Here is a 15,141-nt window from a genome sequence, read left to right as displayed (position 1 = left end):
AAAATACAAGATCTTCAAGTCCAATAAGTGATGAATGCTATGTACCAAGTTTTGACATGTTTGCATGAAAGAAGTAGAAATTTGCTAGGAATAAATTTATGTAAAAAAACTGAACAGGAGTTAAAAAAACCATAACAAAAAATAAAAACTTAAACATACACCTCACTAAATAGTTCCACCCAAAAATATATGTTAATGCATAGGTTTTCAAAAAAGATTACACAAGTTGCCAGTTAGTACGTTAAAATAATTTACTGAAACTGAATTTGAAATATAAACCAATTAAGTTTATTAAATTAAGACATCCACCCTGTTCTTACCTGAATAAGAATGTGGTTTAAATTCACTTTTGCATGTGTATTATCATTAAAACAGTGTAATAAAAGCTATTCTAGCATTTTTATGGATCTATCAATGCACAGTTATTATTTGAAATTTTTTGTTTTTCAGAGGTGTTATAACAATGAAACGGCTACTGGGGTCCGTTGCAGTTTTATTTCTGTTGTGCAACATATCACCATGCCAACCGAAACCTAATGTTGAAGGTTAGTTGTCTTTAAAAATATTGTTAAATGCAGTTAAATTGAAAAAAAGAATTTAAAAAAGTTCTTTTTAATTTTGAAATATATTAATTGTTTTAATTAAAATATATTTATACTAAGTTATTGTGAAAAACAGCTAATTTTTCAAAAATATGTTAAAAAAAGTTCATTAAGGTGAAATTTAGAAAATATATTCCTATTTAATAAATTCATTGAATTTCGAATAAGTTGTTTCAATTGAACTAGAAAAATTTTAAGTTGTAGTGGAACTATAATAAAAGCATTTGTCTATTTTTGAACTGTTTAGGGTTTTTTCAAATAAATTAGAAATTGTTTTTTGAAAAATAAAGTCACTTAATGAGCACTTTTTGTTTATAGCCATTCAGTTTTAAATGTGATTCAAAATTATTAATTAGATTAAGAAAAAAAAATCAAAATTACACTTTTTGTTGCTTTTTAAAATTATAGATTCAATAATGAATTCAACCTACTATTTTGCGACTAATATTTGTTGTTTATAATTATATTTCTGTTAATACATTAATTTGTATTTAGTACAAATTTAAGTTTTTGTGCGAAAGTTAAATAATGCTGTTTTGGATACAAATACTCTCAAAACTAGTCATCAATAAAAAAAACATTACTAAACAGTGTTTAATTTTATACTGTAATATATTTTTTTATGAAATTATTCTCAATGGTCTTTTAAATACTATCAACCATTTATTTTGAATGAGTTTTTATTTTCAACAGATTTGGACCTGCTGGTGATCACGGTGGCCACGGAAGAAACTGATGGGTTCAAAAGATTCAAGAAATCTGTTGATTATTTCGGTCTCAACTTGAAAGTTTGTTTTTTAGTATATAGTTTACTTACCTCTGTTTACTTAATTTTTTTAAGTATCAGTTTTTCAGATGTGTTTTAAAGGTAAATTTTGCAGGAGAATTTTCAAAACGTTTTAAAAATAACTTTAAGTCAATTTTACTAGTTGTAATTACTTGGTGATTATAAAAGTTTGAACTTTTAAGGTGATGAGTTTGCTAGTACTAAAAATGTTTTTTTTTAATGTAATTGCAATGTAAGGTATTCATATAAAATATGTAATTATTGGCTGTGGTATTATATTTTAAAGAATTTATTATATATTTTTACATATACTATTTACTTTGTTTTATTTAAAAACTTTACTTCTAAAAAGTTTTGTACAATCTCTAAAGTTAATTCTACCATTTAAAATTTTTTTGGTTCCTAACTTTTTTTAAACTAGTTTTATTAATCAGTTGTTTGACATGTAACTAATATATAATTTTTATTATTAAACTGTTTAAAATTTGACAAACAATTACATACAACTCTAATTCAAAGTTTCCCAACTTTTCATGAGGGCCCTTTAAAAGAAATGAAAATAGCTATGGCTTTCTCCAACATAACATCTCAAAAAACTACCATTGTATATGCCTAAGACTTTTTCAGACCTTTTTTTTGCTCCTTAGCATCAACTCTAGAATATCTAGTGTAAGTTTCAAATTATGGCCTAAAAGTTCCCCTATGGCCCCTTTACTACTCATGCCCCTTTTGCTGCTTATGGCCTCCTAGATTTCTGTAATGTCCCACTTTGGGAAACCCTGCTCTAGTTGAATAGTCAGTAAACCCTTGATTTATTATTTTTTAAACTGTTTTTAATTTTTTGAATTTTTATTATCCCACAAATATTCCATACAACTTTTAAATTTTATCCTCTACCATTTTGTAGTTTTTTAATTTTACAAATTTATTAAAAGTTTACAACCAACATTATTAAGTTTCACTATTCAGATACATTCAATCCCTACAGGTCCTTGTGTGAACAAAAAAATTAAAAAATTTAACTGCTAATATATAGATATCTCTGGTTTAAAATATATTATATTTTATGTTGATTAAGTATTTCTTATCCAACAATTAAAAACTTAAACTAATTTTTTTCTTCACTTTTTGTGGTTGATATTTATTTACCAACTTAAAAAGTTACACTTTATTTGAGATTTAGTGTAAGGTACATGGATTATAAATAGCATGCCTTATTGTTGTTTGATAACTTCCAAAATTTATTCTTTTGTTCAAAAATATAAACTTAATTTTCTACTCCCTCCAAGGTATTTGGTATGCATGAGGAGTTTATATTTTATTTAATTTTTCCAAAATTTTATTTTATAAACTTTTCCCTCCCAGGTATTTGGAATGCACAATGTGTTTATATTTCAATTTATAAACTTTTCCCTCCCAGGTATTTGGAATGCGTGAAGAGTTTATATTTTTATATAATTTTTCCAAAATTCAATTTATTAACTTTTCTCTCCTAGGTATTTGGCATGCACAAAGATTTTTAATTTGATTTTTTTTTTAATTTGTAAGTTTACAAAAATTTCTAATTAATATTTTCAACACCTAGGTATTCGGCATTAATTTGATATTTTTTATTTTCAAGTTTCCAAAATTTTATTTTATAAACTTTTTCTTCCCAGGTATTTGGAATGCACGAGAAGTGGCTGGGTGGAGACGTCAGAGTGACCACAGGAGGCGCTCACAAGCTGAACATGCTGAAGAAGGGACTGGAGGAATATAAAGATCAGGATAATCTTGTATTGCTGTTCACTGATAGGTTTGTGTATATAAAAAAATAATGTGTATTATATGTAATTAGAAGAATATAAAGATCAGGAAAGCCTTGTGCTCCTGTTCACTGATAGGTTTGTGGTTATTTTTATCTAAAAATAGATTTATAATTAGCTTGTTTATTTTTATTTGGGGGAGTTTAAGGATAAGGGGGAATTTAATACTCTGTTTACTGATAGATTTGTCTAAAATGTTTCAAGTTATAGCTATAATTCTTGGGAACGGGTCAAAGTTGCACAAAGACAAAATTGCACGAGGTTATTAAATTGCACAAAAACAAAATTGCACGAAGACAAATTTGCACAAGGGCACAAAATTGCACAAAGGAACAAAACAACCCAAAGAAAATTTTGCACCAGTTACATTTTTGCAAGACAGGGAAAAAATAGAAAAAAAAAATAGAAAAAAAGTTACTGACCGCGGGTAAGGGTTAGGGGTAAAAGTGATAGTAAAAAAAAATAAATAAAAACAAATAAAAAAATTAGTAAAAAAGAGAAAAATTTATATCCGTGCAAAACTGTCTCCATGCAAAGTTGTCTGCTTGTGCAAAAGTGTCTTTGTGAAATTTTATCCTTTCGTACAAAAGTGTCTTAGTGCAAATTTGTGCACTTGTGCAATTTTGTCCCCTTGTGCAATTTTGTACGCTCGCTCAAATTTGACAGCTACCCTTAATTATTAAATGAATTATGTTAGTTGGAGGAAATTCGAAAACCTTGTACTTATATTCACTGACATATAATAAACAAGTTTGCATTTTTTATGTTGTTATTACGTCTTTTTTACTTATTGAGGAGTATTTTGATAAGAAGAACTTGAACTGTTGTTTGCTGATAAGTTTGTATAACGTTGTGTTAAATATTAAAGCTAGATTGCTTTTGTAGTGCAAGAGCACAAGTTGAGTTATAATTAACTTAGATTAGATAATGGTTTCTTTTTATTGATTTGAAAAATTAAAAAGTTGAAGATAGTTTAGTGCTTATGTTTGATGATAAGTAACATTTTGTTTGATTCGTAAAAATTTAACACACTTTTTTATGCTTCTCTTTATTTGATAACTTATATAAAACTTTAATAGAATTTAAAAAGAAAAAGTTATTCTGGCTAACTGATTAGGAAAATCTTGTATTTAACTTTACTTATAGGTTTGAATTCAATATGAAAATCTGGTTGTTCTTGTTTTAGCTTAGCTATAAGTTGTTTATTACTGACTTTATTATAAGGATTAGTAAAACCTTGTTTATAAGTAATTTTGAACAATATTATATGAAATATTAGAGTATTATTGCAGGGTTTCCCGAAACTTTTTCAAAAGGCAAAACTAGGGTCCCCTCCAGCAAGATTTCTCAAAAAACTTCCCTTTAAAAAACCTAAAACTATTTTTTTTGTTGCCCTTAACCTTCAACTCTAGAATACCCAGAGTAAGTTTCAAGTTATGGCTTCATGGCCCCCCTGTTGCACCTTTATTGCTTGTTACCCCCAAGGGGGCAATATGGCTCATTTTAGGAAACCCTGCACTAATTTGTTGATTATAACTTGGCTGCTTTTTACACATTTTAGAAATGTATTATAAGAGTCAGGAGAATCTTGTATTACTGTTCACTGATAAGTTATATAAATAATTTGTAAATTGTGTTTATAGTTTATAGTAAAAGCCTAAAATCGTAATAAATAGCTTTTATATGTTTCAATTATGATCTTATATTTTCAGCAGACAAAAAGGATTTTTTTATACTTTACTCTGTGATTTTTGATATTTTTCAAAACAAAAAGTTTTTAAATCATGTGACTTCATAATTGACTTCTCAAAGTCTTTTTACTTCTTTTAATAAAACTTATATTTTATATGACATCATTATTTTTCAGTTATGACGTCATATTCGCTGCAGACAAGGTGGAAATTCTCACCAAGTTCGTTGAAAGTGGTGCTGACTTACTGGTTTCTGCTGAGAGCACTGTTTGGCCTGATAGATCGCTCAGGGTATGTAATTGTTAATTTTTTCTAATAAAAGCGGTTAACAAAACTAAATATTAAATTTTTTGAACACAAAAGTTAATTTATTTAAATAAAATAATTGATCTATCATACAGTTATATTTTGTACAAAAAAAGTTTAATTTATAGTTAAGGATGAATTATACTTACTACCTTTATACAGTCCTTTTACCTGTTATTTTTAGTTTTTTTTTGTGTTAGCCACACTGAAAATAATATTTTTCATTTCTTTTTTTACAGTCATCCTACCCTGAAGTTGAAGAGGGTTACCCGTACTTGTGCAGTGGGGGAATAATTGGGTTCGCCCCAACTTATTACGGGGCCCTCAACGTCAGACCGGTCGCTAATGACGACGACGATCAACTCTATTACACCCAGATATATTTGAATGAGGAGTTGAGGGTAAGTATATTTGTTTTTTACATATTATTTTACTATATTAAATATTTAACTTACTATTACAAAAAAAAAAAAAAATTAAGTATTACAATAAATGTTGTTGAAAAGCCAGTTTAGATTTTCAATTACTAGTTGTCTGTTTATGGTTTTTTCTAATAGAAATAAACTTTTCAACAGGAAAAATTCAACATGAAACTAGACCACAAAGCAGAAATAATTCAGAATCTCAACTTTGCTCAGAGTTGGTTATTTTGATAAATTGTTTTATTTTTTAATGTGATAAGTTGTTTGTTGTTTGTATTGATAAATTTTTATAAAAATAAATATATTAAACTTATTTATGTGAACAGTAAATCGAATCAATTTTGTTTGATTTTGTAAAAAAAAAAAGTAGAACACACATTATAATAAATGTTATTAAAATAACTTTTTGTTTATTTCTGGTAAACAAGCAGCTACTCAAAAGTAAGTTAGTTGAATTCTTTGAGGTAATATTTTTATACTATTCAATTTTTTTTTCAGGTGATGTAGAAATTACTGAGATAGACGATTTATCAAGGTTGAAAAATGAAAAATTCAACACTTTACCATGTGTTATTCATGGTAATGGCCCATCTAAAGTATGTTGATATTTATTTTTTGTTTGTTAAGTATTATGTTTACTTATTATATACATATGTTAAAAATACAACACCATGTGTAGCAGTTTCAGTATAGTATTTTTTAATTGTTGTGGCCCATCTAAAGTTTTATAAATTCATTTTTGATTTTATTAATATATTCTTAGGGAATTAGATTTAGAAATAAAACCCTGGAGTTTATGTAATACATGGTAATGAAGTAATGAATTTCTTCATTTTGATAACGTTTATACTATTTGTTTATAAATTTATTTAGAAATAGTATAATAAAAAGTACAACACCTTACCATGCACGTGTGGCACATGGTAGTAAACCTTTTAAAATAGATAAAATTAATAAATTTGTACAAATTTTTTACGTATTTTCTTTGTCTTTAAATACAATAAATTATCGTAGTGTAATGCTGATAATCTTAATTTGATTGTCTTATAAATTATATTGAGTTTAATAAAATTCTTCTAGTGTTATTCTTTTACTGAATATTAAAGTTTTAAAGATTAATGGTTTTTTATTATGTTTACACAAAGTTTTCTCCCCATAATAAAAAAGCGTTGCAGTAAATTTGACAAATATTAATTTAAAGGTTAATTAGCAATAAAATATTGTACTAAACATAAATAAGTTGTACTGTTTATCAACATAAAAGTCATCATTTTTTTTGTTTAAATATTTACAAAAAAAAACAATATAGAAAGGAATAATTTTTTTCGAATGTTGAAATATTTTTTATTTTTAATATAACATTTGGTGTTTAAATAATGATAACGTTTGTAATCAAAACTTTATTTTTGCAATACTTTATAAACAAGCGTTTCAGTTTTTGAACGATTCCATTTAAAAGACAAAAATTTCCTACTTAATAATTTTCAATCAAGTATATTGATAATAACATTCGCAAATGTTATGATTTTAAGTACTTAATTAAATTTGAGTACAATATGTGTTATTTTTAGTTATAACATATTTTTTAGTATTTAAAATAATATTACTGGTGACATGAAATGTAATAAGAAAAATGAATATTACTTATAGATTTTTATTATTTACTTAAAATAATTCCGAATAGTTTTATATGCTTTGATTTTTAGAAAACTAATAAAGAGATACCAACTATTAGACGAGAAATAATTTGTTTTATTCTTTCAAGACTTTATTATGCAAACTAAGTTTCGGTCACTTATGAAGTCTTGAAAGAAAAAATATAATGTAATTCTAAATAGAATAAAAAATCATACAATATTTATTTTTATATTTTTCAAGTAATATGAGCAAGGTAGGAAATTATTCAATCTTTATTTTATATAATACTTTTCTCAGGTAACTTTTAACAAAATATAAAAAATATTTATTTTTATTTTTCAGGTAACACTGAACAGAATAGGAAATTATGTACCGAACAAATGGCATTCCGACTTTGGGTGTAGAGATTGCGATAAAAATTTACTCGATCTGTCAACTAGAGATGAGGTAATTTGAATTCATAATTTCAAACTAATTACCCGAATTAATAATTGTTAAATAAGTTTAATCAAATAAAATAATAAAATATGTAGATGTTATAGAGATTGTGATATAAATATAACATTTGTTAGCTAGAGATGAGGTAGTTTGAATTTATTTTACAAAACCAAATATTTTATGTTAAGTTTAGACAAAACCAAAACTTTTTTTTAGTAAGCTTGTACTTTAATAAAACTGATAGTGAAGAAATTATGTAGAAAGCGTTTTGAAACTTTACACAACAAGGTAGTTATATATATAGTGTTTAAATTTACAAATTTCATGTAATTTTTATTAATAAACAATATATTTTCACACAGATGCCGCTTACCCAGATAGCCATATACATAACCACCCCAACCCCATTCATGAAGGAATTTTTCGAGAAAGTTTCACAATTGGAGTACCCCAAACACAGAATGAACGTTTACATACTAAACACGGTTGGTTCAGTTGCTTTTTATGGCTGTTATACTGATATATAAAAGTGGACAAATTGACTTAGCCTGTAACAAAAAATAAATTTAAGCAAAAAAACTTGTCATGTTACAGTAAATTTGTTATTACTTTTACCAGATTTAATAAATATTTGCTTTTTGAAACTTTAATTTATGAAACTTTAAATCCAAAAACTTTAAATTTTGGTAACATTATTAGCCTTAATATTATGTAATATTTTTATAGTTATTGCTCAGTTCAATTTTCACCAAATTTTGGTAATATTTTTTTTTTTAAATTTCTGTTCATAAAATATTAATTTGATTTATATTAAAAAAAAGTTTAAAACTCAAATATATATATATATATTATTACCAGGTGGAAACAGCCGAAAAAGAAGTGCATTCATTTTTGTTGAAATTCAGAAAGCATTACAACAAGGTGACTTACGAAGACCCGTTCAATATAGAAGGTGACGAAATTACAATGAGAAACTTTATTTTGTTAGTTTCATTACTTATTAAAAAATCATAGTTTTTTGTGAATTTTTTAGATTAAAAAAAAAAGTTTTTAGAGACATTAAGTAAGTATTAAAATACTTACTGGAAAAATTTAGGCACTTAAAATAGTGTACTTAGTGTACTTTGAAATTATTGCTGCTGTTTTCTTTTGAATTATCTGTTTAGTTGAATTAAAAAAAAAGTTTTCAACCAAAAAAATTTAAAACTATTGCAGCTCTTCAAAAATAGTTGTATGTAAAACTTTACTCCCCTTAAAATCTATAAAGAAATGCGGCTTTTAATGTTTTATCGTTCATGCTTATAAATGCAGCTTCAATTTTGTATGCTTTAATGCACTTTCATATTCTACGCTTAAGTTTTAGACATGGCTCATTGAATCTAACATATTTGTACAAGTTTCATCTTTAATGCGTAATATTTGCCGGATCTTGCAAAATTTTTGATATTTTTAACAGTTTAATTCATGTAAGTTAATTTTTATAGGACTATGCCTTTATTAGCTATAGATAAACTTACATGATAAAAAATTACATGATAAAAAATAAACGAACAATATTTCAAGGTAAAAAAAGACTATTGTTCTTTAAATTCTACTTTAAATATAGTCAGCATTTTTTATTTGCTTAGCTGCAGTTTTAGTTATGGCTCAGCAAATTTTACATATCTTTAATATTTACAACATTTTACAACAACCTTAATTTTAATAAATGAAATTCTTAATTCTGTTTGAGTGAATTGCAATAATTTTGATTATACTGAAGATATTTTTACTGTTTAAAATCCAAGTTATTGTCTTAATAAAAATATGTCGCAGAAGCACAAGCTGCTGTAATGTTTTGCTATAAACGTTAAGGAGAAATAGTGTTTTTTAATGTTTTAATACATATCAAGTCTACAGCGGTTTTTGTAGAATGCAATGCAGTATAATTGTGCATAAAACCTTGGTAACAAAATTAAGTTATAAATATGCAACTTAATCGTTTCAAAATTTTCTAATTACTTTCTTATGCATGAAATCTCGTTATAATCTTAACCCTTGATGTTCATTGATGCGTTGAAAGCCACGTGTCTTTTGTGTGCAGTCAAACATATCAAATCACGTAGCAAAATTTATCAGTATAGGGAAATGGTATGTCTTGATTTAGAAATTGTGTACTAAAGATAACCGGCTATAGAACTATCAATTTTCAATTATTTTGTTAAGTGCATTAATTAAGATATATAACAATGTATTAAAAACAATTGTTTGTATAATATGAATTTCTCAAGTAGTGTTACATAAACATTTGCTTGTAGCTTTTTTAAGACTAAAGTTTATACTTTATCCTTTTAAATAAAAACTTTAAACTAAGTTTTAGTTTAAATTCACAAAAGAAATATTTAATCTTTGTTTAAGTTAAATGTTGAAAAAAAAAGGTTTTTAATTGTCAGTTAATGTAAACTTCTTATATACTGATGATACTAACGTAAAATATTAGTTTCTGTATTTTTAGTTCAAAATAATAATAAAAGACGTAAATTAATACGAGTAATTTTAAGACAAGTATAATTTTTATCAAAAAATAATTAACAGAAAGACTGCAATAGAAGATGGTTGTGAGTATCAATTCAATTTGAATGCCAATGATCAGATTGTTAACAAAAATACCTTGTTTTATTTGATGAGGAAAAATAAAAAAGTTTGTTGTACTTGTTGTATATCAGTTCTTAAATATTGTGTACCATTTGAAGTAATATTTGTAAAATGATGTTTCTGATTTTATAACTTTAGACTATTTATTTGCAGCTAATTTAAAAAAAACAGTTGTTTATTTTTTATTAGTTTAACTTTAAGTATTTTTCATAGGTTCAACTGGTTTTAAGTTATTATGTGTAATTTTTTCAAATAAAAATCAAGTACTATCGGATATTTCAGTTGTTTTAATGTTCATATAGCTATAACCAGTGGTTGTGTTTGTATAAGTTTTTATATTTGCTATATAAACTTAAGCTTTTGTAGACATATGGTTTTATTTTTGCTAAACAAACTTAGACATTTGTAAAAAGTCTTTCGAATTCAAACTAGTTTGAAAAAACAAAGTCTAAACCAATATTTGTATACTGTCTCAAATTTATTATACTAATAAGTTACATTATTTAGTCGGACTAAAAGATTGTTTATTAAATTAATATTAAAATTTTGATCTAAAATATTTGATAATTATTTAGTTAAAATATTAAATCAACAGCAGTTTGTATAAATTTTTATATTTGCTATATAAACATAAGCTTTTGTAAATATACTTTCGAATTTAAACAAGGTCTATGCAAATAAGATATAAACTAATATTTAATGTTTGTAAATATAGTTTAATGAGTTAAGTTATTCAACCGAATTAAAAAATTCTTTGTAAACTTTTTTTAATTTTTTTGACTAAAAAATGAATTAAACTATTAACAGATGATAAAAGTTTTTTTTTGTGTTTTATTATCATAACAATTTTATACTGAAATAAGATAACTTTTTCGTAAACTTAATCTTTTAAACTTTTTTGCTCACATTTTAAATAAAAGTTACTGTAGCAAAGTTCAGTATAAATTAAATTTGTGAAATAATAATCCTTTTTTGTTTAAAACGTACAAACTTCAGAGTATATTGGTTTAGTTTCTAGCTTCAATTTAATATTTTAATTTTATAAACACTAACAGATAATGGCATCCATGCTAAATTAGTACCAGCACGAATTGAGATTCGTGTGTGTATTTTAAATTAATTAATTTAAATAATAATTTAAGATAATTGCACAAATTTGGTCACGTCCCAGCAAAGATCGGATTTTTTTGTAAGTATTAGTAAAACTAATTAAATTGTTGGTTTAATCGATAATACCCATGTATAAAGGTCCAGCGTTGTTGATAATTTTTAGACATATTATTTAGAGATATAAAGTAACATTTTGATAGATAATTTCACCCATATCAAGAAGACCGCAAACTGAGAAAATTTTTAGTTTACAGATTTAATTAAGTTTAAACTATATTTTTTGAAAAATTTTATTTAAATGTATTCATTTTACAGATAATAGCACCCATGCTCAGTCGTCCTAGCACGAATTGGGGAAATTTTTGGGGCGCACTGAATGAAGACGGGTACTATTTGAGGGCCCCGGATTACTTGGCACAAATTAACAGACACAAAATGTTCGTTTTTCATCTTTTTAAATATTTAATTTATTTACTTAGATATATGAAATTTTAGTTTAAAATACTATTTTTTTTATTGTTGTAGTATACTTAAGTTTGATCTATTAAGATAAATAGGTCAGCATTAATTTTTGTAATTTTTGGTCAAAAGTTGAAAAAATACATAAAATAAATAAATCTTTATGTAATATTGTTTTTAGTTATAACTGTATTGTTTATATTTAGTGAAATAGTTAAAAATTATATCATAAAAGTAAAGAATTTAATAAAAAATTTAAAAAATACTTTATTTTGGAGTATATTTTAAGCCAAAAGTTTGTTCTCTAATGAAACAATGCTTAGCTTTCAAACTTTAATTAATTTTCATAAAGTTTAAAAATTAGTAGTTAAAATGAAATTTTAAAACAATGTTTTAAAATTTTTGATTTTTTTGAGGTATATTCAAATATAATTTAAGCACTAATTGCTTTATAATTACTGTTCTTTAAGTAATTTGCTTTAAAACTCCGAATTAACTAACTTTTGAAAAAAAAGTTTGAAACAAGTTTTCATATAACAAATGGAAGCATTTTTTTGAAGTTGTAAGTTTCATCATAACTTTAAACACTTTTGAAATTTGTTTATGTAAGAAAATTAAAAATTACTGATACCTTTTAGCGTGTGTCTTGCTATTTTTCTGATTAGAAAATAAAAACTATTATAAACATTTATTTTTTACAACGTTAAACTTCAAGGTTTATTTTAGATTTAAAAGTTAGCAATGTTATTAATTAGGTTAAGTTTTAAATCAATCAATCATTATTTTCAGTGGAGTTTGGTGGTTGGAGTAATTTAATTTAAAAAAAAGACATTTATTTTTCACACTTAACATAACAAATATTTACTATTTTGATTAAAGTTTATCTCAATATCATCCTTTGTTTTAATCAATCATTTATTTTCTCATGTGGCGTTTATTAATTTGAATTTGATAAAAAATGTTTTTACATAAAAAAAGTCTTATGTTAAATATGTTTTTGTTTAATTTTAAAAGATATTAAAAAAAACTATTTCAATACGCAGCGGAACATGGAACGTTCCTTACATAACTGACTGCTATTTGTTGAAAGTATCAGAATTTTCCAAGTTGACCGAAAAGTTGGGACATGCTCTGTACGGTGGTAACATGGAAAGCGACATGAATTTCTGCGCCAACCTCAGAAATGAGGTAGGTTTTGTTTGAAAAAAATTAAAACCATATATAAACTATTTTTGTTTTAACTTTTTCATGATTATGTAGCAGCTATCATAAAATACAAATTTATGTGCGAATCTCACAAATGAGGTAGGTTTTGTTTATTAATTGTAAAAAATTGTAATTAGTATTTTATTTGAAAGTTTTACCATGACCATGCAGCTTGAATAAAACATGAACTTCTGTGCAAATCTCACAAATGAGGTACAGTAATGTTTTATTGTAGGTTTGTAAAAAAGTTAATCATATTGACAGCTGGATTTGAATTTAAAGTTTTGCTAAAGACAAATGTTTTTGTAGCTTTCATTAACTATGAATTACATGGTAATTTTATAAATGTGATAGTTTACATGGGAACCACATTTACAAGTAGTATAGTCTAATTGCAAAAGTGAGGTTACTGCACTTTTCTTATGTAAATTTGTTTTAATCTGTAGAATTTGGAAAAATTATGCTGCTTTCGTTTAGTCTCAACATTTAAACTTTTATTAAAATGATATTAAATTGAACTTTAACTTACAAAGGCAGTTTGATTATTTGTGTTAATATAAGGCACATTAGTTTTGTAGAATGTGCTTGAAGTTCATTCTATCCATATAGCAATAGTTCTTGTTCCTAAATCAAATTTAAACTTTATATAAGTGGTTAAACATTTTTAAATTTTTTATTAAAAATATACATTTTTTATTTAAAGAAATTCAAGATAAAACTATTTATTGTTTTTATAGTGGATTCGAAAAAAAAGTTTTTAATTAATATGTTTTTTCTTAAGTATATGTTTAAATGCTGTTTAGCCTTAATATTTTTTTAACTTTTATACCGCAATGTTAAATTGTATATTACAGTGCACTAAGTTTATTAACTTACTACGGCGGTAAAGAGTTTTGTAGTAACCTCATTGATATTTAATTTATGTAAGTATTTAAAAAAAATTTTATCAGTTTGGAAAATTATACTATATTTAAAGTAATAAAAATAGACTTTAATAATTATAATTGCAAAGCTAAAGAAACTTGGTATAAAAGCTGATAGTTCAATTGTTTTACTATCGCTCTGATAAAGAGCTGATATCTACATAAATTAATTCTATCCTCACCAGTACATTATTTTCACAACAAAATGGTTATAATTTTACAAAAATTTAACTTTTTAATAAATTAGTAAATATATATTTGTTTTACTATTTACTTATTGAATTAGGCCCCATAAAAACATTTTTTTTACAGCTAATTGCGCAACACATTTTTCATAAAATAACATTATTTACAAGCTTCTTTCTTATGGTTTAACTTTTAATCAAAAATGCTTTGACAACAAGGAACTTTTACGTGATTGATAAGCTTCACAACCTTTTTTTGCAGTAGGAAGTTTGTAAACAAATATTTTTCATGGAAGGATATTTTTTACAAAAATATATTTTTACAAAAGGGTATTTTTAAAAACATTTCCGAACAAAGTAGTTTTATTTTTACAGTTTTTTAACACCAGGATATTTTCATGCACTTTACAAACAAGCTTTTTCACAAATTTTTTAGTATGTTGGTGTGTAAAATATCACAACATCTTTTCAAATGCTTTTTTCTGACTGAAATTTACAATCTTTTTTATTTTTACTTAAATTTTTTAATTATTTAATTTTTTTCTCACAACAGGGTGTTTTCATGCACGTAACAAACGAATTGGAGTTCGGAAGGACTTTGTACAACGACGAGATGCCAATTAATCAAGATGTGAGGCACCCGGATATGTGGCAAATAGACAAAAATCACGTGGTTTGTAACTTCATTAGTATTAACATATAAAAAAATCAGATAATATTTATTAAGTATCAGATATACATGTTGCTAGTTGTTAATTAATATCAACTATTAAAAAAATTACATAATAATTATTAAGTTCATGTTAATCAAGATGTGAGGCACCCGGATATGTGGCAAATAAACAAAAATCACGTGGTTTGTTGATTATTTGTTTTTTGCATGTTTTTGTTTTTTAATCCAGTAAATATTTTCACACCAAAGCCATTGGTCACAC

The 15,141-nt window shown here is 25.0% G+C and overlaps 1 protein-coding gene across 1 annotated transcript in view; it reads left to right on the top strand.

Moving 5' to 3' along the window:
* The first annotated feature begins 454 nt into the window (after positions 1-454).
* LOC145829953 (procollagen-lysine,2-oxoglutarate 5-dioxygenase 1-like) overlaps positions 455-15,141 on the top strand; it is a 31,644-nt gene continuing 16,957 nt past the window's right edge. The window contains exons 1-14 of the mRNA XM_082937844.1: positions 455-545; positions 1,296-1,390; positions 3,048-3,184; positions 5,062-5,176; positions 5,431-5,592; positions 5,767-5,830; positions 6,112-6,209; positions 7,594-7,698; positions 8,052-8,174; positions 8,548-8,672; positions 10,264-10,369; positions 11,749-11,870; positions 12,936-13,080; positions 14,760-14,879. Coding sequence (XP_082793970.1) covers positions 464-545; positions 1,296-1,390; positions 3,048-3,184; positions 5,062-5,176; positions 5,431-5,592; positions 5,767-5,830; positions 6,112-6,209; positions 7,594-7,698; positions 8,052-8,174; positions 8,548-8,672; positions 10,264-10,369; positions 11,749-11,870; positions 12,936-13,080; positions 14,760-14,879 — 1,599 coding nt within the window. The 5' untranslated portion in view covers positions 455-463. The remainder of the gene's footprint in view (positions 546-1,295; positions 1,391-3,047; positions 3,185-5,061; positions 5,177-5,430; positions 5,593-5,766; positions 5,831-6,111; positions 6,210-7,593; positions 7,699-8,051; positions 8,175-8,547; positions 8,673-10,263; positions 10,370-11,748; positions 11,871-12,935; positions 13,081-14,759; positions 14,880-15,141) is intronic.

Source organism: Thalia democratica, chromosome 2 (assembly GCF_965202585.1).
Source record: "Thalia democratica chromosome 2, ktThaDemo2.hap1.1, whole genome shotgun sequence".
NCBI lineage: Eukaryota > Metazoa > Chordata > Thaliacea > Salpida > Salpidae > Thalia > Thalia democratica.
The sequence above is the reverse complement of the archived record's forward strand: the minus strand, read 5'-3'. Positions and strand labels throughout refer to the sequence as shown.